This window comes from Rhopalosiphum maidis, chromosome 3, assembly GCF_003676215.2.
Source record: "Rhopalosiphum maidis isolate BTI-1 chromosome 3, ASM367621v3, whole genome shotgun sequence".
Classification (NCBI taxonomy): Eukaryota; Metazoa; Arthropoda; class Insecta; order Hemiptera; family Aphididae; genus Rhopalosiphum; species Rhopalosiphum maidis.
The window spans coordinates 53,880,088-53,902,630 of record NC_040879.1 but is presented as its reverse complement, the minus strand read 5'-3'; the positions used below and the strand labels follow the sequence as shown (position 1 = coordinate 53,902,630).

Here is a 22,543-nt window from a genome sequence, read left to right as displayed (position 1 = left end):
CTTTTGAGTCAAAATCACCTTGTATCGTAAACCAGTATGTTAAATACGATAGGTTTATGGTATAAATGTTGTGTATAGTAAAATACATAATATACGTAATTTTTTAGATATTTAAGTTTAAATATTAACTATAAACTGTACATATAGCTATATCATGAGCAACCTTGCATACATTTTAAGTCAGCTTTAAAAATCGAAAAATTTATAAATTGTTAACTACAAAATAATTCATAAATATTTGTGATTTTAATGTATTTTAATTTTTAAATTTTGTCAAAATTTGAACATCAAATGCATATAAATAATTATTCTTTTGTATCTTTAATATTTTTAAATATTTATCATAACAATTTATAAGGACATTCGTATCACATTTTCAACGTATTTTACTGAGTAAAAAATGTTGAGAGGAAATTCTTACGATTAAATATCTAATGAAAAATTTGAACTTCAAACGCTTATAAACAGTATTTGCTACTTATGTGACTTTCGGTAAATTTTTTTTTATAGGTGAAAAAACATGAGTAATCTTGTATTTAATTTTTAAATCATAGAAAATCACCAACATTCTAATATCAAATGCATATAAAAATATTTTGTGACCATTTAATTTTGATATTTTTACTTGCTATGTGAGAAATTTATAAGAATCTTTGTGTTAAGTTTTCAAGGTTTTGTAATTGTGATTCATAGGTTGGATTTTTGTGCTATGTTAGATAATATTTTAAATTTTCGATTTTTAATCAAATTTTTGTTCTTGGGTAGAAAATTTTAATAGAAGGTTTCTCGTAAGTTATTTATACCCCAATTAAAAATATATTTTTTCGTTTTTTTTATTAACTTCTTAAGTTTAAAACTAAAATAAATTCAATAAATTTATGTCATTTTGAAAATCATTTTGCAGTTATATTGTATTATCGAAAAACTGTTTAATTTAATAACGAAAAGTTTGAACGTTTATTACAAGATTCTTCATACATTTTTTTCTGTTAAAAATTAAAACAAATTAGCGTAAACTGTAGAGCAGATTATTTTTAAATTTCGTTATATCAACAGGTATATTATGTCACAGCCCAAAAGACGCAAGTCACAACTAGACTCGATTTACTGATTTGCAGCAGTACCAAATAATAATAGTCTTTTGAAACTTTTAAAACACTCTATAGTGAGTAGGTACAGTTCTATTCTATATAGTATACCGTGTACGAATAATTATTCAAACAATGTAGAATTTTTAATTATTTCAACTGCAGAAGCCATTGAAAAGTAAGAAAATCTAAACAGGAACTTTTATTGAATTCAATGTAATACTTATAAATTATAATATAAAGTTATATACGAAAAAAAAAAATAACACTTACTGTATATTAGTCTGTAGGATAGACTGCTATAATAATTATAGTCCATAAAATATAAATAACGATATGCTTGCGGCGATGTTACCTTTATTCAAGCAAGTCCCGGCGTAATAATTATTATGTGTAAGATAGTTTAGTTGAGAAATTTGTATCTAACAGAATATTACGTTCGGCACAGTCTTTTATTATATACTCTCTTACGTCTGTCGGAAAGTTTAAAACTGAAGTTATTAACGTTTATTAAATATTTTGTTGACGGAGAAACGTCGGACCGAATAAAGAATCATCGAAAAACATGCACAAGTAGAAAGTAATAATAATATTTCAGTAGCAATTCTAGAATACAATACTAATAGCACAGGCTGTGTAATTAACAATGAAAATTGAATGGGAATTGTTGTTATGGCGATGACGATGCGCGGATCAACATAAGCGTAAATGTGAGACATTTACCATGATGCCTATTGAAAATCTGTTGTATTATATTAACTGAACACTAACGTTTCCATTAGAACGAGCAAACAAGCACTTGCAAGTTGTAACTTTTATCCTACGTCAGTATAAAATAGTATTATAATATATGTTTACAATATAATTCGCGATTATCGGTTTTAAGTATATTTATATTTTATACATATTTTTCATAGTAATAATAAATTTATTAAAATTTCGATTTTTAAAATTTTTAAATATTCTTAAAAAATGTTGACCATAATTCAAATTCTTGAGATATTGTGTATTACTGAAGCAGTATGCTGTGACAAAAAAAACTTCTGAACACTTATTTTTTAATTTTAATTATTTGTTGGATGAATTTTTTTGATAATGTTGATGTACTTAATTCAAAATTCAAACGAGTAGATTTTCAGTCATTAAAATTTTTACGAGTATCTTAAGAATAATAATAGTCTTTAAAAATGGTTAAACATAAAATAAAGATAAGTAATATTGGATCTCTTATTAATTATACTAGGACCATCTTTATAAATTATTGTTATTTATATTATTATTAATATAAATTTAAAACTTTAAAATTATCATAGACCTATATTTTCTAAAACCATTAGTATGGAAAAAATATTCTTATTATACAAAGTTTATTAACTTAAAAACTTTCGTTTGAATTTCGATTTGATGCGTCATAATTTAAAAAAAAATTTGCACTAAAGAATTAATAATAGGAAAGGGAGTTGTCATTGAAAAACAGAAGTTTAACAATATATAATAATTATAAAAACCAGATTTTGAATTACTGAACTATTGTGAATATTACTTATGCTTGTTGAATAACTTTGTATATCTAAATCTGCTTCAACTGAATTGAAAAAAAAATGAATTGGAAATCATTTCAATTTTCTTTAAACAATTTTATGTTTTAACACTGTAAAACTTAGGAAGCTTTAAACACACCTTGAAAATATTATAGTGTTCTCAAAAGCTTGCCACCCGTGGTGATCCAACCACCACTCCACCCTCCCCCCAAATTTGCCTGTCACCTTCACCCATCACGTTAATGTGAAAGACTTATTAGTCTTACGAACGGAGATTTTTCTTTTTAACCACGCATATTATTATGTACTTCTAGAGACCGCCAGAAGCGTTCTTTATACATTACAGTATAATACCTAGTACCCACCCGCATTTGCTAGGTAAATCCCACGTGACGTAAGATACGTCTATACGTAAAGGTGGGACGAATATTTTATTTACATATGATTTAAAGTTCGTGGATACGTATAGCTCGTGTACGAGGATTAGATTGACCTAATAATATAATATTTATGTCGTCTCACACACACACGAGTGTACATATTTGTACGGGTGGGTTTTACTGCGATTCCTTTTATGTACAAGTAAATGTGCAAATATAGTGGTCACAAGTAGTGTACATTATATATAATATTAATTAGTATACAATTATGCAAATACAGCAGTAATATACCTACGCATTCGTTGTATTGATGTCTGATGCGATTCCAAGGGCGAAGGCTTTAATACCTACATAACTTTACCAGCGATTGAAGACTAAATTTAGATTTCATTTTATTTCGCAGAGGTTAAATTTCCGTACGAAATGGGTCACCTTCATCGTGCACCCGATAAAAATAATTTGATTTTTTGGATTCGATATATCAAATAAAAAAACATGGTGGTCAGGCAGAGGTATCCCCCGACCATTTTTCATATTTTAGCAAGACTTGCAAAAATTAAAGTATACCGGCCGCAAAAATAATCCCATCTTCAAACACAACCACAACCATACATGAATCGGTGTATACATGTTTAAGAAAACGAATAATTAATATAATATATATAATTGTTCAATAAAATTATAAATAATTGTTAAATTATTATTATGATTTAATAAAAAATAAATAATTAAAATATACACATTTTATATTTTGAGCGGTTAATGTATTTGTGTTTTTTACGTTTATTACCAAATTTCGGAGTGAAAATGTTTAATATTCAACTTTGAGTGTGGTTTTTGGTAGTAAATTATAATATCTAGTTAGTGCTTAGCAATTTAAAAAAGAATTCCAAATAACTTAAAAAATAATCAGAGAAAAAAATGAAATTAATGAAAAACGTGGATGTTTTCACTAAACTAGATTTTGATAAAATCAATTTTGTTTTTTTTTTTTGTTAAAGTTAAAATTAAATAAATGTAGGCTTGAATTTTATTTTATCAAATATTTATATTAGTTTGTTCCAGGTTTGATATAAATTTCATCATATTTTGTGTTTTTTTATCATTCCTAATTGTCCTAATTAAGGTTTTGCTGATATTGGATTTTAAACAAAAAATAATTATGTTTGTTATTTTGTTGTAATTAAAAAAATACTATCCGTAAAGGCTTGAATCTTTACAACATAATTTATTATATAAAATAATATTTTCTAAACTTTTTTTAAGTCATGTAACTTATGCCGTTCCGCAGCATTGATTTAATAAGTCAATTAAAACTACAGATATGATAATAACAAAAATTAGTTCAACTTATTGTATTAGGTAAATTAAAATCTGATTTAATTTTAAAATTATAAAGTCCCGACTAAAAGATAGGTATTTCAGCGCATGTTGGCCTGAATATACTCTGTAACGAAACCTTTCTATTACATACAACGGAAACTTTTAACGGTCCTGCGACTGGTGTCCGTTAAATACATTTTTCACTGTACGCTTATAGAAAAATAAATTATTTATAGCAATATAAACTTATAATAAAATATCCTCACAAGTAAAGACTGACAGGCCTAGTAAAGTCTCTGCTTAGAATCATTTTTCATCGCGGTATACATTGATTTATTGTTGAATTCAAATTTAACATATCCATTACAGTGACCTAGATGAGATAGCAGTGTGACTTCTCCGGTTGCGTTTTTAATTATCAGTCCAAACTTTTTAAACATCGCAAGTACTTGCTTATATTTTTCTTCTTTTTGAATCCACCAGGTATTATTATATTATAATATAATGTATTCCGTTGTAAAGATCCTAACGCTCCCAAATTACAAATATTAGGTTTGAGATAATATTTCCGATGACCGGTTCAACACTCAAAATATATAACATATTATTCAATTAAACTTAGGAAGTATAATGGCTCAGTCTACCGAGGCTTAGGACTTTTACTAGCCCATTATCCGTTAAAATAGGTTAGAATAATTAAGATTAATACTTAATCTAACAAAATATAGTTCGGCTCACCGAGTTAAACTCAATAATATTCACCGCTTCTATCCGGACTAAATAGGTGTATAATTTATACCGAAAAACTCGAGTTATTATTATTATTATTTTTTTTTTTTTACTTAACATTGATATTGTTGGGATGTGTTAATATTTTAATATTAAAAACAACATACTCCTAATATTAAAATACCTACTTTTTTTTAAAGCTTTTGTGAATTTTAAGATTCGTGTTATTTACATTTGTTATATTTGAACGAATGGTGTTTTATTTTTAAGTAAGTATATTATAATATTATATCAACGTAATTTCGTAACATCAATTTTGGTTAGTAAAGACAAGTTGATTTATTTAAAAAAAATACTATACCTATACAGTATCAACTACCGTAATTTATCCGAAATAAAAACTAAAACTAATTACTTGGTTGCGTTTTATCTTGATTAATGAAATAATTAAATTATATAAATACAAAATATATTAATATCTTTCAATATGATAAGGAAAAGTATAGGTATATTGTGTAATATAATATATTTACCTCCGTGACGTTCCGCATTTTTTAAAATCTCTGTTGCAAATTGAATGCGCTTGTTCGTAACCTTCAATATGTTGGGATAACAATTTCGGAAACAATATATGTTTTTCGTACCTGAAAAAAAATGTTGTATTAGTTTTGATAATTACTATTATATTTTTATCGTATTTGTGTCAAAGATGTGCGTCGAAAATTGTTCTTTCAGTTAATTATGTACAGTCACATTTCTTATTTCAACTGAACAAAATAAAGCATTTTAAATAGTGACCACTTCGACGTATTTTTTTATTTTCTACGAAATAATTAAATTAAAAATCATAAATATACATAAACACTAAGTTATAAGTGATCTGAAACTGAGGGATGATAAAAAAAAAATCACATAAGTAATATAGTTTAATAGATGTAAGCATATATTATCTACAAGAGTAGATAAATAAAGAGTATCGAAGGATGGATTTTAAATTCAAATAATAAATATTAGGCTTAAAAATGTATATTTTATCTATGACAGGGACAATTTTTAGATTAAAACGAAACAATAGCACTTTAGTATTTGTTTTACAGAAAAGTTACCATGTATAGTTTTCATATTTGAATATTATACTCGTGTGATACGTGTAGAGATTAGAAATCGATCATTTTTACGAATTGTAAATTTAGCTAGGGCTGTAGGCATACTTTTAAAACTAATATTTTTTTAGAAACTTTTCAGAACTGTTCCAAAAACTGTGAAAAACTACTTAATAGAAAATAACACTGAACAATTTAAAAAGTTTATGGACACAATAATCAATCGAACTTTTAAATTAAATACTATAAAACAATACCGATTACTGACTTATGCTGAGGTGAGATTATTCTGTCTTTTTTCACTTATTGTCTTAAAACCACGTAGGTATTAAATTACTAATCCATAGGAAATTAACCAATTAACGCGTAAATCCAAAAAATCGTGTTTAAAGTTTTCTCATTAATGGATTAAAGAGAAATACAACAGTCTAACTTTATCGTTCTCTGATTATTTAATTTATAGTTTATTTAAACAAAATCGATACGTTATAATTACCTATATAAGTATATTACCGGCTATATATAAATTATTTACCTCGTCAATTTAACAGAAGTTTTTGGGTTAATTCTGATGTATCAAAATGTGCAGAAACGATAATATATTAATACGTTAATACCTAGGTATAGAAATAGAACAGTTTGATGAGATTTTTTTGTTGTTGATATTTTGTAATTATTTATTATACTTCCAAGTGATGGTTACAACAGTAGAAATATCTTTAATAAACGAAACTACTAGAGATAAAAAACAAAAATTAATTACTTACAACACAGCGTAAATTATTCGCACTAATTGAAACTAAGGGATAGGTGTGGATAATCGATTTTCGCGAATAATTAAACAAAGGTTAAAACTTTAAAGTCAATTAAATATTAATATTATCAATATTGGTTATATTTTATGTTATAAATATTAAATTTTGAATGTATTATCTAAAAAAAAGATTACTTTAAAGCTAAATATAATACATATATTATAATTTGCTTGAAACAAATGCGCAGGTTCTAATAAAAGTTTAGAACCCAAAAATACAAAACAAAAAAACTCAAATTTAAACATTGAATATTAATAATATTGTTCTATAAAATTCTATAGAATATTGTGAGGTAATCGATTTGTGTTGAAAAATTCATTTGAGCAAATAGATATTTTCGTTGATAAGTATTTGAATACGGGAGTTAATATCGTTGATTACATTTAGTATTTTTGATTTATGATGTAATAATTATACGTCAGTGATTGATAGTGAAATATGGGTAATGGGTATTCCAAAGTTTATGAGGTTAATACTATCTAATTCATTATAGCCTTCGGGTTATAATCAAATCGAGCTGGAATACATTAAAAACCAACGAGCGTACCATATATAACCAGACGTATTTAACCAAACCATTATGGCTCGTGGAAATTGTATGCAGTCTCCGAAGTAAGGCTATTATATTATGTGGAATATAACCGAACCATTAAAACCAGAAATTATGTGCAAATGTAGAGCTGAAACTTCACCAGTCATTATAATAAAAATTTGTTTTAAGAATCGAATTTTTAGTGGTTTTTTAGAACTTATTTACCGTTTTTTTTTTTTGGTTAAAAAATATATAAGAACGGTTTTTGCGACTAAATTAATGTTAACAAATAACCATAGACCCTAGTATATGCAAATAACGATTAAACAAATCGCTAAATTAATACTTTCATTATAGTTTATTAAATTGCAGATTTTTTTATACTATCTTAACAATAATTTTTTTTTATTTAGTACAAATAAGACATTCCTAGTCATAGGCTGTCTATATCTATGGATATTTAGGCAAATTACAATAGTTTTAGCATATTAACGAGAGGATTATAAATAATTTTTATACAAGAACTAAGGGATAAATATATCTAAAATATAAATTACAGAAGTAAAAATATGTTTACATAAAATACTAATATTTATAATTGTTAAAACTAAGTATAACGGAGTGAATAGCGTTTTAGAGCGCATTGGAAGCGCATGTGTAGTATGAAGATTTGAGTGTTATGAAGGTGGTTTAGCGTACGAGGTCGTATGGATGACCTCGTTTTAATCGACGTTGAGTTGGGTGAGTGATAAGATTATAATGGATTGCACTTGATGAATTTATAGAAATTTTTTGCTATGGTTTTTATATGATCTTCGATATTTTGTATTAGAAAGTCATCTTTGTGGAGATTTGCGTTTTTAACGAACCACGGAGCGTTTATAATTATTCTTAGGACTTTATTTTGGACCGTTTGCATTTTTTTTATGTGCAAGGATGCGCAGTTACTCCAAATTGGGCATGCGTAGGCGAGTAGTGGGCGTATGATTTGTTTGTAAATTAAGAGAGAGCATTTTTTTTTTTTTACAGTTGATTTGATCTTAACAATAATAGTATTTAATACATTTTAAATACTTAATAATAAAAATGTTAAAAAACACTTGGGAAGTTGATTTGCTGTATAGTAGTTGTTGAGTGTATTCCTTAATTGAGTAAGTCACTGTAAGGGATGTGTTAAATTTTAATTCAATGATAAATCACTGCATGCGAAAAACGATTCCTAGTGGAGACGGTCTGTCAGCCTATATTTCTAAAGATAATTGATTATATATTTAATCAGCGGCATGACGCGAGCTACATAAAAAAAAAAAAACCATGCCGCGACAGTGTAATATATGTGAAGCAGAATTTACCCATTTGTATATTTCCTTGTTTTTGTACGCGATTCATTAACTAGTGAGCCACTGAACCTATTTATTTCAAGTATGCATACAACTATCAGAAATATCGCGAAAATTATACTTTTGTAAATAAATTATATTTAAATAAATAATGCAAATTAAATTTGAGTTATGAAGCAAAATGTCACACTTTTATAAATAAAAAGATAATGAATAATCGCGATGGTGGTCATATTTCTTAAATAGTCACCGAGTAGGAAAACGTTAAAAAAAACATAAATCGAAAAAAGACTAATTAAATAGTTGAAAATTTAAAATTCAATTATTGACACATAAAAGTCAAAATATTTTTAACATTTTCATTTTTTCACCATAACAAAAAATTCCAGCTTTTCTTTAATCATTGTTTTTCTCAATAATTTTGAAAAATAATTAGTAAGAATTTTTTATTTTTGTTCCTTCAAAATATCAATAAAATAGAGTAAATTTACTCCTGAAGGTGATATCAGAGTGCCGGCCACACATAAAACGATACAAAATGATACATGGTTATAGGTACAGTATACACCAACATCAAAAGCCGTTCAAAATCTAAAAATATTCGGTATGAATATAACTTAAAAATTATACTTTTACTGTAAAATTTTACACCTCTGATAACTGATAATATGATATACATACATATATCATGTAAAAGAACAAAATGTAATTACAGTATGTAACTCGATTTATATGTATAATGTATAAATGTATGCTGTAAATTTTGATATTCAAGAAGGATGCTTGTTACAAGTATGGTAATTATTATGAATTCTTAAATATTCGTAAATGTATAATTTAGAGTAAACATTTGTGTTAAAAATGTTATAGATATATAACAAGTACTTGTATAGTATAATACATCATCGTATGTATATACAATATTTATTTTTACCATCCATTATTGATGTGAAATCAGTTTGAGTTCCTTTACGATACATCACGTAGAGATTTTTACGGCTTAAGTATAACAATACAACAATACATAATATCCTGCCACCATATTATATTGTTCCACCGGCATCACGTTTTATCAAAGCAAGACGAAAAGGTTTGGCTTTTGAATGCGAAGAACGCTCAATGAACTTTGTTTTCTCGGTTTCATTAAAAATGCACCCTGTATAAATTTAAAACTTCAACTATACGAGTTTACTTACAGTCACGAAAGTTTATATAGACACAGCGAAAGTTTTTAAAACAGCTTATGGCCTGCGGGGCGTGTAATTTAATTTAGAGAAGACCCCATCTAACCTGTACACGTCGTCGTATGCGTTCCCGTAAGTAAATACACCGTGAAGAGACGAATGAGCGTGCATGTCGATTACCAAATCGAGTTCCATGTTCTGAAATAAAACATATATTATGTGTAAAAAAAATTATGTATATACATAATTACATTTATTTATAAACTATGATTAACTAACTATAAAATTAAGCGTATATTAATAACTATTAATATAACGTAAGTAGAGTGCAATATGATGACTAGAGCTCGGATGTTTTGACTTAGCATATTTTTTTCGCGCAGTCAGAACTATACCAGAGTATGATATAAATTTGATTCGCGAAGTCTCTAGATAACAAATAAGCATATTTTTGTGTATTTGACGTTTTTGAGAATATAAATGCATATATTGATAGTTCCTAGATTTAGTGGCATATTTATTTTATTTTCAATCTAAGATAAACATAACACTTTATACGGCTATAATTCGTTGGAAAATAAAAACTAATATATTCATAATATCACTATATGTATATACACGAATGTATTAAGTTTGGGACAACAATTTCGGGTATATAGTATTGTCTAAAATTTCTAAAATAATAGATGGCAAAACAGATTCATTTAATGGACTTCCTGAAGCTATAGAAACTATCGACATTGTTAACTTTAAGTACGCACCGGCCAACTCTGTAGACGTACAGTGGTCGTTTTAGGTTTACAAAAACATACTGTCAGATCGTCGAAGATCTTTAAAACTTGAAAATATATCTAAAATCATCATTGTTATACAGTGTAATTTTAATATTTAGATTAATTAACCTACGTAACATTATATATTTTATTTATTTTTTGTAACTATATATTTTTGAAAAATAGATATTTTTAGTATACATTTAATAGTGTTTATAATTTATTTTGAATCAATATTAACACTTTTACATATTTTTTTGCATATTATATTTGTTGAAAATTGCTATATGGTATATTTGATATATTGAAAGGTACATATATCATATAATTGCATATTTTTAAATTTTTACATGAAATATTATAGTCTATACTGCATATTTTACTGTGGCATAGTAAGAAATCGTAACTGTGGTAAAGATGGAATTTTTTTTTCAAATTGTTTATAGTACCTATTTAGGGTAGAGATTTAAATGTACTTTGCAATGTTTTTTCAAGCTATATAAGTATACTAGCTTTGTTATAAATCCGTTTCATATATTATTGACTGAGTATATTAAATACAATTTTATTTTTTTTATGACATTTTACCATATGAATATATGATACAAAACAGATTAAATTGATAGATATGTGGTTCTATAAAAAATAAAAAATAACGCATACATACTTCTGTGTCATAAAAGAACTTTGACCGCTGAAGTCTGTATAATAATATTATATTAAAAAAAAAAAAAAATAAATAAAATAAAAATAATATATAATATATTATACTCGTATTATTGTAGTATCTACAAAGTTTAGTAGTTTTTTTAATTCGTTAAGTTAATATAGAAAAATGTGAGCAAGAGGGTCACTGTAATGGATATATTAAATTTGAGTTTAATGATAAATCAACAAATGATTGTATGTGAAAATGATTCCGAGTGAGACAGTTTGATAGCCTACTGCCTACACCACTAAGTATATTTTATGTTGTTTTTAGATATTACAGTAGGTTGATTTAATTTTTGCCGAAAACATTGTATTTATTATATTATGAATATTTAGTTAATACCTATAATAGTATATACTTATACCATATTATATAATAGTTTTTAACTTACAATTTTAAAATCTTAAATACAAAAATAATATTTTTTACAAATGTATAACTACAAAATAATTAGCAAATTTTCAAGGATTTACGAATTTTGTCAATTTCAATTTAAACGTTTATAACAAATATTGTGACTGTGTATTCTTAATATTTTTATTACAGTTATAAGAAAAACTTATGAAGAACTAAGTATTACATTTTTAAACTTTTTGATTCAGCAACAATTTTCGATATTTATTTATAGAAAGAAATTTAAATGTTTATAAATAGCTCAAAAAAAGAATCAAAATATTTATAATATTATTATATGTATCAGAAATGCTAACACAACACTTAGTAAAAATGTCAAATATTTATAGTTATTCGTTTTTGAATTATACAAAAATAAACAAAATTTATTTGTTAAACACTGGTTTTGTGTAATAATACCCGTTTTTCTTAATTTGTTGATTAGTTTTTGCAGGTAATTTTGGAAGGTATTGGGAACTATTTGACAAAAGTATACAAGTTAGATCTAATTGTTTGCCAGATACCACCTAAAAAGTTTTTTTCTAAATAAACCATAAAGTTACAGGACAGACAGAAAAAAACACACTTAGTTGTAAAATGAATACATTTTCCAATTTTCGCTTCACTCAGAATCTAAGAGATGTTTCACACATATTATATATATAATAATAGTAATATTTCAAAATTTTAGGCACTCTGGAATTTTCTTGGATTTAAGAGTTATTCTATTTAGGATTTATTTAGAAAAAAAGATATGTCATTATAATCAACAATAAACAATACATAGTATTACACATTTTAATTTTTGTATTTTAAAAAAACTTTTTAAATAACTCATACTTATCATATACATATTAAATATTTTATTGCAGATTGTAAATTCATGAAACCTCTTATGAATTTGATCAGTGCTCTAGTGCAACCCACGACATTATCTTCTTGAAAAATACGTAAATAATGTACTTATATGAATTTTTAATATTGATTGTTATCGTTTGTGGAAATATTAAGCACTGCCGATTTAACATTAACGATTGTTATTTAATTATTGTAGTCAAACTTTAAAATTATTTTATCGCTTGAAATGTTGATGTATAAATCAATTTATAATAAAAAAATTTAACTTTATTCTTCAAGCGCCCTTTTTGCCCCGTCTGTCACACGACTACATCGCTGTGCGACAATAGGTGATTTACCTCGTTCTTTTCGATTTCCATTAAGTGATTGTGAACGGCGTACAATATCGGATGAACCCACTGTGATATTTTGTGCCAAGCTCTGTTCAAGTCGATTCCTAGTAAATTGGTCCTGTAACGAGTTTAAGTGTTCGTTTATACTTTCATTTTTCATATGATACAAATGAAAAAATAGTCCTTTATAACTACATGATATTATAAAAATATGTTTGCTATTATTTTTCCGATTACGCGCTATGTCGTAATGTTTGTGATCACATTATAATGGTTATTATTTATTGTGATAACTTATACAGCGACCAAATGTGAATTATTGATCGTCATCGAGTGGTGTGCATAGATTTTGTGAAAGGGGAGTATGAATTTTTTTCTTATTACCACGTTATAATAAAAAAAAATATACTTTTTTGAGAAATAAATAGATACAAAAGAAGCCAAAGAGGGGGGAGATATTTAACTCTCCTCCCCCTAGAGCACACCACTGCTATCACACATATATATGTATCTACAGATCCATTGGTGATCTAAATGTAAATAGCAATGGCGATACCTCTTTAGAAACATTCATTGTAATATAATATATTATATATTCAGTATATCTTGTGTAACGTAAGATGTATATTAAACAATCTTAATAAATAAAAATATCCTAGCGTGACGCGCCGCGCGCCTACAGTTACTCCGTTAACGCCGTTATCGTGCGCGAAGCCCTACGCGTGACGATAACCGCTGCTAGCAACTGCCGATAAATTGAGGAATAAAAACCACTCCCGTTCCTTAGCTCTAACTAGATGGTCATTAAGTGCCATCGTCAAATTCCGATATAGGGTTCCACACCATCATTATGGAGTAGAGCACCCATGATCGTTTCCCCGGCGGATATGCCGAATGGGCAACAACGACGGATGACGTGGTGTTTGTGTTTTGTTTGTAATGTATGTATTTTATATCCGGCCGGTATGAGAGTACAACATTTTTCTATCTTATAAAATAAAATTATACGAAATGAGTTATGGTTGTGATGTGTACCCTCGACGTCTACGAGCGTCGGGGCCCTCTCATGAGGTTTTTTTTTTAGATATTATAGAATTATATTATTGTTGTTATTATATTAACAGTATATGTCGCCAATATTATCCAGATTATTTATTTAAGTCCGAGTTTTATGCCGTTTGGCTTTCTCGGCACAACATTAAACTTTTACATATCTCCACAACACGATTTAAATTATTTCCTCCTATTTTCTCATGTATATAAATAAATCCACGATACTCCGGCTCAATAGGGCCTCGGTTCGAGGTTGGCGACCTCTTAAAATATCAAGTGTCTGCCATTGGGGCTCCACAAAGTTGGGAGCGTCTCACTTGTTAACAAAAATATGGTTACTGACCTAGAATTTCCTAGAGTAACTCCATCGGGATTCATCATCGGTATTAATTGAAAGACGACTTTTTTTCGAAGGCGTACCACGGCTGGATGGTTGCTAATCAAAAATTCAATAATTCCTGTTCCGTAATATCGTCACTTTGAATTAATCTGGTAGTTGAATGCGATTATTTTATAAAAGATTTACCTTGACAAACATAGGAACTGGGCGTCTCGCACCCATGCACTCTTCCTAATATCACAACGACGTGTACTTTCTCAGTTGGATTCATATTTTTTGGATTAGTTATAGTAATCAAGTCCAATCTTTTGTTTTGCTAGAATAAAAAAAAAAAAAAATTAAAAAAATGGAAAACTTTAAAAGCCTTATAGCAGGGACGGCGCAAAACCATGACACGCGTGCACAAGGTGGTACGTGAAAAATAAAAATATTTTTGTAAACCAAATATCAATAACGAATAATTGGCATCAAGTATTATATAAAAAAAAAAAAATCAAACTGAGAAAATAAATTATTAACAATGTATTGTTATTATATTATACACCTAAATTAAACTTTTTTTTATATCAATACATTAAATATACAATAAAATTACAATAATTTTTTTCTTACAATATTTTTCATGGCACGCTCGAAAAAAAAGTTAATTTTTGGCACGTAACGTTCAAATAATTTGCCAGCCCTGCTCTACTACAGTATAGTATGATTATTTTAAAATACAATAGAAAAAAAATTATACAATTTTGAAATTTAACTATATCTACGTTTTTATGGTTAGTGTATATTTTATATTATGTATATACATATAATACTATAATATATTTAGATTAGTGTTTTGGTATTTCCTAGATTTTCACTCGACTGGATTCGTGATTCACTTTTCGTGTGTTGACCTAGATACGCTCTGTGTACGCGTTTTTGACGGTGTAATTGTTTTTCTTATTTTATTTCGTTTATTGTTCTATTGTTAAATGGGTAAATCTTTTATTGCCTCATCATATAACGCGTGGTTTTTAAGATTGCCTTTTAATAGTAAAGTAAATTTATGGTTACACGGCGATATGGTTATGCAAATTGGTTACACCACGATGGATCGTTTCCCGTTTTTTTTTTTTTGAATATTATTTTGATTTATTTTTATTTAATTTTTGTTTTGATGCAATTTTCATCAGTTATCACCAAATCCTAGGTGCACTAGAAAAAGTCTATATTTTCTCAAACAAGCACTTCATTTAAATTATAATTGTAAATAATTGTTATTTTTGTACAAGTAAATTTTTATTTTATTGAGTACCTACCTATAATAGTAATTACTAGAGGGCAGAGGCTAATAACTAATAATAAGTTATTATATAATTATTTTTATGCTAATATACCTACTCAAAAGGTTAAGCTTATCGACATTTTGATATCTTCACCAATGCTAATACGACCGTTAAAAGATAAACATAACGTAGAAATCAATTTACAGACTATTCGTACAAGATTTCACGCAGCTCAGAGAAAAAAAAATATTGATTTCATGTTTGATGATTTGTTGTTTGTTTTAAATTAAATATGTAGAGATTTTCTAAACTTTGTTTTCTGTATTTATATAATAAAATAATATTATGTGCGTAATAACTAAAAGGTAAACAAATAACTTTAACTAGTTCAACTATATTCGTCGTACTTGGCGCACTGCGTAGAAAATAATAATACATGGACTAATATTTACTATAAATGCTTTGAAATTGTATGCTTTTTGAAATTAACATCTAAATCTATATGAAGTGTAGAAAATCAACAAAAACTATGTTTAATATCACGTTATAAATGTATATATGAAATGATATCACGAATTCACGATGATTAATAATATACTAGGTACTTGGAGTAATTTTTTTTTTTTATTTTAGGTGCAGGGAATATGATAAATATGTTGATCTATTGTGTCATAAAATATAGCGAGGGAGGAGGTGAAACACTTCTCTCTAAACAAAAATCTAAACAATACATTGCTAATAATAGATTTATACATTTAAACATTACATAATAGCAGCCCATGAAATATTGTGGACTAAAATTATCGTAAATAACATATCAAGTCAATACTATTTCCACAATATTATAAAGTGAGCAAAATTGTAAGTATCTTTATAAGATAGATATTTTAGTGTCATTTAGTAATATATTAAGTATATATTTAGTAAAACGTACACAAAAAATTAATGTTTAAAGAAAAAAAAATTTAAAAAAAAAAATACTGGTTGTAATACTCAATAAATTAAAGCTCGTTGCGGGGAGCTAAACGATATCTGTTTAACCACTATAATTGTATCCCTCTTGTCTTCTGATGCCATTCCCCGGTTTACCGATGAATACACGCTACGTTGACGCTATTTCAGGCTAATGTACAGAAAATTGAATACAAAAGTCACTATAATATATTCGATATACCTAATACGTGGTCGATTGAACATTTTCACGCTCGTGTTGACGTGTTATGCAGCATTATTTTTTTTATGGTTGACGACGCGATTTCACGTCTGAACACCGTCGAAATGGCTATGCATATAGATTTATATCATAATGATTTCGCATTGAATCCTGCAGTACGAATATTTTTCATTTATTCGGGAAACGTATTATTTTATTGTTCATCGTAAGTCGTAACTGTAATGCGCACCATAATCATATTGTTTTACACAATCATGGCGCACTGGCACCGCATAATATGATATACAGCTAGACGTGTTACAGTGTAATAATTTCGTAAAACCCGTGCCAAAATTAAAATTTGAAAAATGTGATTAATATATATTTGCTTATAGTATATCAGAAATACATATTTTAAACACAAATTAATTACCATTTTGTTTATGCCGATATCATTGATTTTATCGAAACATTATTGCTTTAAATTTTTAAAACGATTATGAAGATTGGATATAAATGCTCGTACTACATATTATTATACTAGCGTATTCATAAACAATACGGTATGGCATAATAATAATAACAGACGTGTTGGAAAAACTGTGGACAAGAATGTTTTTTTAAATTTTTGTTTTTTTTTATGATTTTGCAGTTTAAGTTCCCTCGAAACAATCATGTATCTATTATGAATAAAGTTAAAAAAAAAAAGACAATATTATAAACTAAAAATATTTAGAAAATTTTCATAGGAAATAAGACAGTTAAAATCCAATTTTGTCATGTTTGTTATATTATAAATGTATATAATATATATATATATGAGTGTGTGTGTGTACGTACTACCAAGGTACTAAAAACAATTTTGCGCCTTTTCGTTGAAAATTACATTTGTAGCAAGAAGTGATAGGCAATATAGTTGAACTTTCCTTTTAGATATGAAAATTATATTTTATATTTTAAAGTTATATACCTATTTAAGTTAAGGCACTATAGTGACAAAAATAATGTTATTATCGACATCAAATGACTAATATACGTCATAATAATATAGCTTTTAGTTAGTCAACTACGTTTAATGTATATTAACAATATATATTATCATGTTTTAATATTATTTTCAATGAATTTTACACATTTTAATTTAGTCCCGGTCGTTATAAAAAATGTCCTATAGCTGGACGTAATAGCATATTACCGCTTACACACACACACACACACATACACACATGCCACGCGCATCTATTCTATTTAAATCAAAATTTAAAAATGTATTACGATCGATTGTCCTAGTAGTTCGCGTTTGAAGTAAGGCAGCTTCTTTTTTTCAATCAGTGACAAATAGTTTTGTTGTCGAGTGTACGAATATGGATACGAGTACGAAAATTGATAGCTATCGTCGTCCTTGTCAAACGAAAACAATATGCTGAGAACGTAGTTGTTGTCGTGGTACAACGATCGGTGGTAGTGCACTCTGTAGATCGGTATGCGATACCTGAAATAAACAATAAATCTTAAAACAGGAAATGCATATGTCTTACATTTTTATTTGGTTCGAGCTTCGGAGCTAAGACTCGCGTTTCAAGTTCAAAAGTTATATTCTGCAGCTGGTCCGTATATTATAGTGACGCTGCACGCGTTTACAGTAAATAGTAAGAAGATTCGAAGTGCAGAAACTAATTTTTAAATTAATAACATTATATATTCCAGTTAAGGTTTGAATGCAGATGTTTATTATTAACAAAGGATGGTTAGAAAATGATTTATTTACTTCTTAATTCTTATTATATTATAGAACAGTTCAACTTATAGCCGTGAAGTCCCTGGTTTGTGATTTATTATCCGAGGAGGGAGGGGGTTAAAATTTATATATGTTTTGAGATGAAGTGTTTCATACAAAACTATGTGGGTGTGGGAGTAATGACAATAAATTAAGTACACGTTGAAATACAGTTAGTTGCAACTAGTTAATAAATACATTGAGTTTTTATTAGTTGTGCTCTTTGGATTGAGAAATCGATAATTTTTTGGATTCGAAAAAACAAAACCTAAAGCAAAATTCATATTTGTTTGTAATTTTTAATTGATATTTTATTAGAATCACCAGAAACCTTATAGTTGAATCTTTTTTTATTGTTTTTGTTTTTAAAATAGTAAAATGTAAAAATAAGAATATAATCACCATTATAAGATAATTATGCTATTTTTGGCATGTTAACGTATTTAAAATTTGGCATTTAGCACTATTTAAAGGTTGTCGATTTCATTCGGAATAAGTATGATTTGAAAAATTAAATTAATGGATTTAATTATATAATATAAAAATAGAAATTTTGAAATTAGTAAATATCTAAAAACATATTTTGGGCTCTCATTTTTAATGTCGATGATTACTTCACTGATTTTTTAATTTTTATTTTAGTTACAGACTATCGATTAGAATGCTTTGCTGATGACATTTTAGAAAATTACATATTCAAAAGCTTTTTTTATCTTAAAATGTGTGCTTCATTTACATATTCATGAGTAAGGACCGCTAACAGTTGTGAATCTTTTCATAAAAAAATCAACGCTATGTTTTATTCAACTAATCTAAACATTTTGTTAAATAATTTTTGTAATGTATTCGTATAATGTGAAATATGTATCAAAACAATAAGTACTCATATTTTTAATATTAAATACGATATAAAAAATAAATTAGAGAATATATATATATATATATATATATATTTTAAGCAACGCTGAATTATACATAATCAGTGTTGGGAATAGATAACTAATAATTTATCTAGATAAAGATAAAAATTATTACTTATTTATCTAGATAAATATCAGATAATTTCATTTTTAATTTTGCAAATATTCAGTGATATAAGTATATATATTAGATAAAAAAAATCATTTAAAACATTTTGAAAAATAAAATAGTTAAAACATATGAAAATGCATTCTCTAATTCAATAATTACAATAAAAGCTTCAATTTGAAAAAAAAATAAAGTTAATTTTATAGATATTTTTGCTTTTCCTATTATTAGTTGTTTTTATTAAAAAATTAAAAAATATTAATTAAATAATATTTTTAATTTTCAATTTTTTTTTTTTAGTCCATTAAAATAAATTATCTAGATATGTACTCGTAGATAACTATAATTTTATCTAGATGAAGATAAATATAAATGAGTTGAAAATTATCTAGATAAAATAAAAGATAAATAATTTCTATCTAGATAACTAGGTATTCTAGATAAGTTTTCTAGGTATTTCCCAAACTGAATATCTATATTATTACACTCGTTAATAAAATATTTCAAAAATAACATAAAATAATTTTTAACCATACTGTTAGAAATTTTTACCTAAGAGCAGAGACGGTCCTAAGTATGTAACAATGGAAAAGTAGATGTTTTTAACATATATATGTTTTTGAACCGGGTACACTATTTTTTGACCAATTTTCTAATGTAACCAAATTCAGGACATTTAGATTACGCCCTCTGTTATTATTATTATAATATAATTATGGAACATAATTAAAACATTATTTACATATTTATACATACACTTTATGTATAATATGATTCAATGTTTTTCCATGCAGCGGAGAAAATATTTTTTTTTCGTGAAACGTTTTGTTAAGAGGACGCTATACCCGCATGTGTCTCCGTCTTATACACGCGTATCATAGTTAAAAACTGTTTTGCGCGCGACAACTTTACCCCCTCGATATTTATAGCAAAATAATCAAAATTTTCAATCGCATCGAGAAGAACTTTACCTATTTTTTTGATAGTGGTAACCAATAATTTTTAATAATTAAATGAAAAAAACCTGAAGTTCTCAAACCGATAACTTTAATTGAATTCGTGTTATCAAAAAAATTAAAACGCTACGTCACAGGTAAAGTTTTTCCCAATGGGATTTATAATTTTGGTTGTTTTGATTAAAATATCGAGAGAGTAAAGTTGTCCCGCGCAAAACAGTTTTTAACTGTGTTACGCGTGTATAAGACAGAGACAACGCAATATGCGGGCACAGCGTCCTCTTAAGGATTCGAGTTTACTATTAACGTAATATTATCTGACAAATAAAACTTAACTATAAGGTCGTTTTTAGTTTGTTGTTATTTGAAATGTGTACTATTTTCTTTAAATTAAACGATTCGTGTTCCAGTTGTAATTTACTACCACTACTACCAGATGAATTTCATCCTTATAAAAAAAAACCTAATACCTCCAGGCAGTTTTGGATGAACTGCAGATGTATATGCATAACGAATACATCTTTTAATTATAATGCCACATCACCGGCTGTTATTGTTTCTACGTTATTATTTTTCAACTCGGCATGCAAAGTGTTTATGGATTTGATGAAATATCATCAGTAGCTTTTATTTTTAGAGTAATACTAATTTGTTGTCGACTTAATAGTTTATCGTCTGGGTTTAAGTGATTATGCTCTTTGGGTTAATCTATTAAAATTATTTTTGCATTTAAAGTAAGACTAAAATTATTTAAAACAACAGCTCCAATGTTTAAAATCGTTTTCTAGAAGCTCAAGCAATCAAAACTTAATACCATCAGTCAAAAACTGATTATTTTTCATTGATAAAAGTATTTTTGAACAAAAAAAAAACAAGTTTTATTATGAAACGTCTGTATACAAGGAGAGATAACGTCCATACCAGTGGTCGGCAAAATTTTTTGGACTCTCGGGCCACATTAAAAAATTAAAAAAGATTTCGTGGGCCAGACAAAAATAAAAATTTTATATTCATACATTTTTTACTATATAAAAAAAAAAAAAATACTGTTAGGTATAAATACTATAAATGTGTCAAACAACCGAAAAATCCAAACATCAATAAAATAATCGGAGACGTAATCGCTCACCTAGCGCAATGAAATACAACTGAGACGTAAGCTACTCATCGTCGACATTTATTTCTCTATATTATAATGTGTATATACGAATCGCCATTGTGTGCCGTGTTTAAATATCACACATCTGTAATGTACTACAAACCTCGATCGCTCACGATGAACTCAGGCTGACCGTCACGGGCAAGGCAACGTTTTTCGGACGTACACACATATTTAAATGGTCTATAAGCAAGTTTATATTATTTAATGATCTCAACGTTTTTTCGATTTCAATAAAATCGTTATCGAACGAATAAAAAGGGGTGAAAGTGCTCGGCGAAACGAGATCTGTGTATTATGACATGTAAAGTACCGCGGTACCTTATAATTATCAGCACACTCGTATTACTGCACGTACACTATAAGTAGGTATAGTTATAATTATAATTGTATTAATTCGAAACCGTATTATCGGTGTAATTTATAATTAAACTATATATATATATATATACACATAATATTATGATATGTACGTGTAATACACCTATGCACGCTTATAATAATATGGTCTGTTAATTAATAATTCACGGGGATGCGAATAATTATTGAAGCGTGTTGCAGGACGAAGCTCCCGCCTCCTCGCCACCCCACACGCGCGCACGCGAACGGTATCACTCGAATAGTCACCGACTCGCACACCCACCACATCCCTTCCACTGCTGACACACAGGACTCACTCGTTCGTTAAACTCGAAGATCCGAGCGTAA

The 22,543-nt window shown here is 27.4% G+C and overlaps 1 protein-coding gene across 1 annotated transcript in view; it reads right to left on the bottom strand.

Moving 5' to 3' along the window:
* Positions 1 to 22,543, bottom strand: part of LOC113558533 (cytosolic carboxypeptidase 6-like) — a 51,218-nt gene that overhangs the window by 15,046 nt on the left and 13,629 nt on the right. Inside the window, exons 5-10 of the mRNA XM_026964019.1 lie at positions 18,190 to 18,406; positions 14,683 to 14,812; positions 14,500 to 14,614; positions 13,110 to 13,221; positions 10,142 to 10,233; positions 5,595 to 5,705 (exon numbers count right to left, since the gene is read on the bottom strand). Of these exons, the coding sequence (XP_026819820.1) occupies positions 5,595 to 5,705; positions 10,142 to 10,233; positions 13,110 to 13,221; positions 14,500 to 14,614; positions 14,683 to 14,812; positions 18,190 to 18,406 (777 nt within the window). The remainder of the gene's footprint in view (positions 1 to 5,594; positions 5,706 to 10,141; positions 10,234 to 13,109; positions 13,222 to 14,499; positions 14,615 to 14,682; positions 14,813 to 18,189; positions 18,407 to 22,543) is intronic.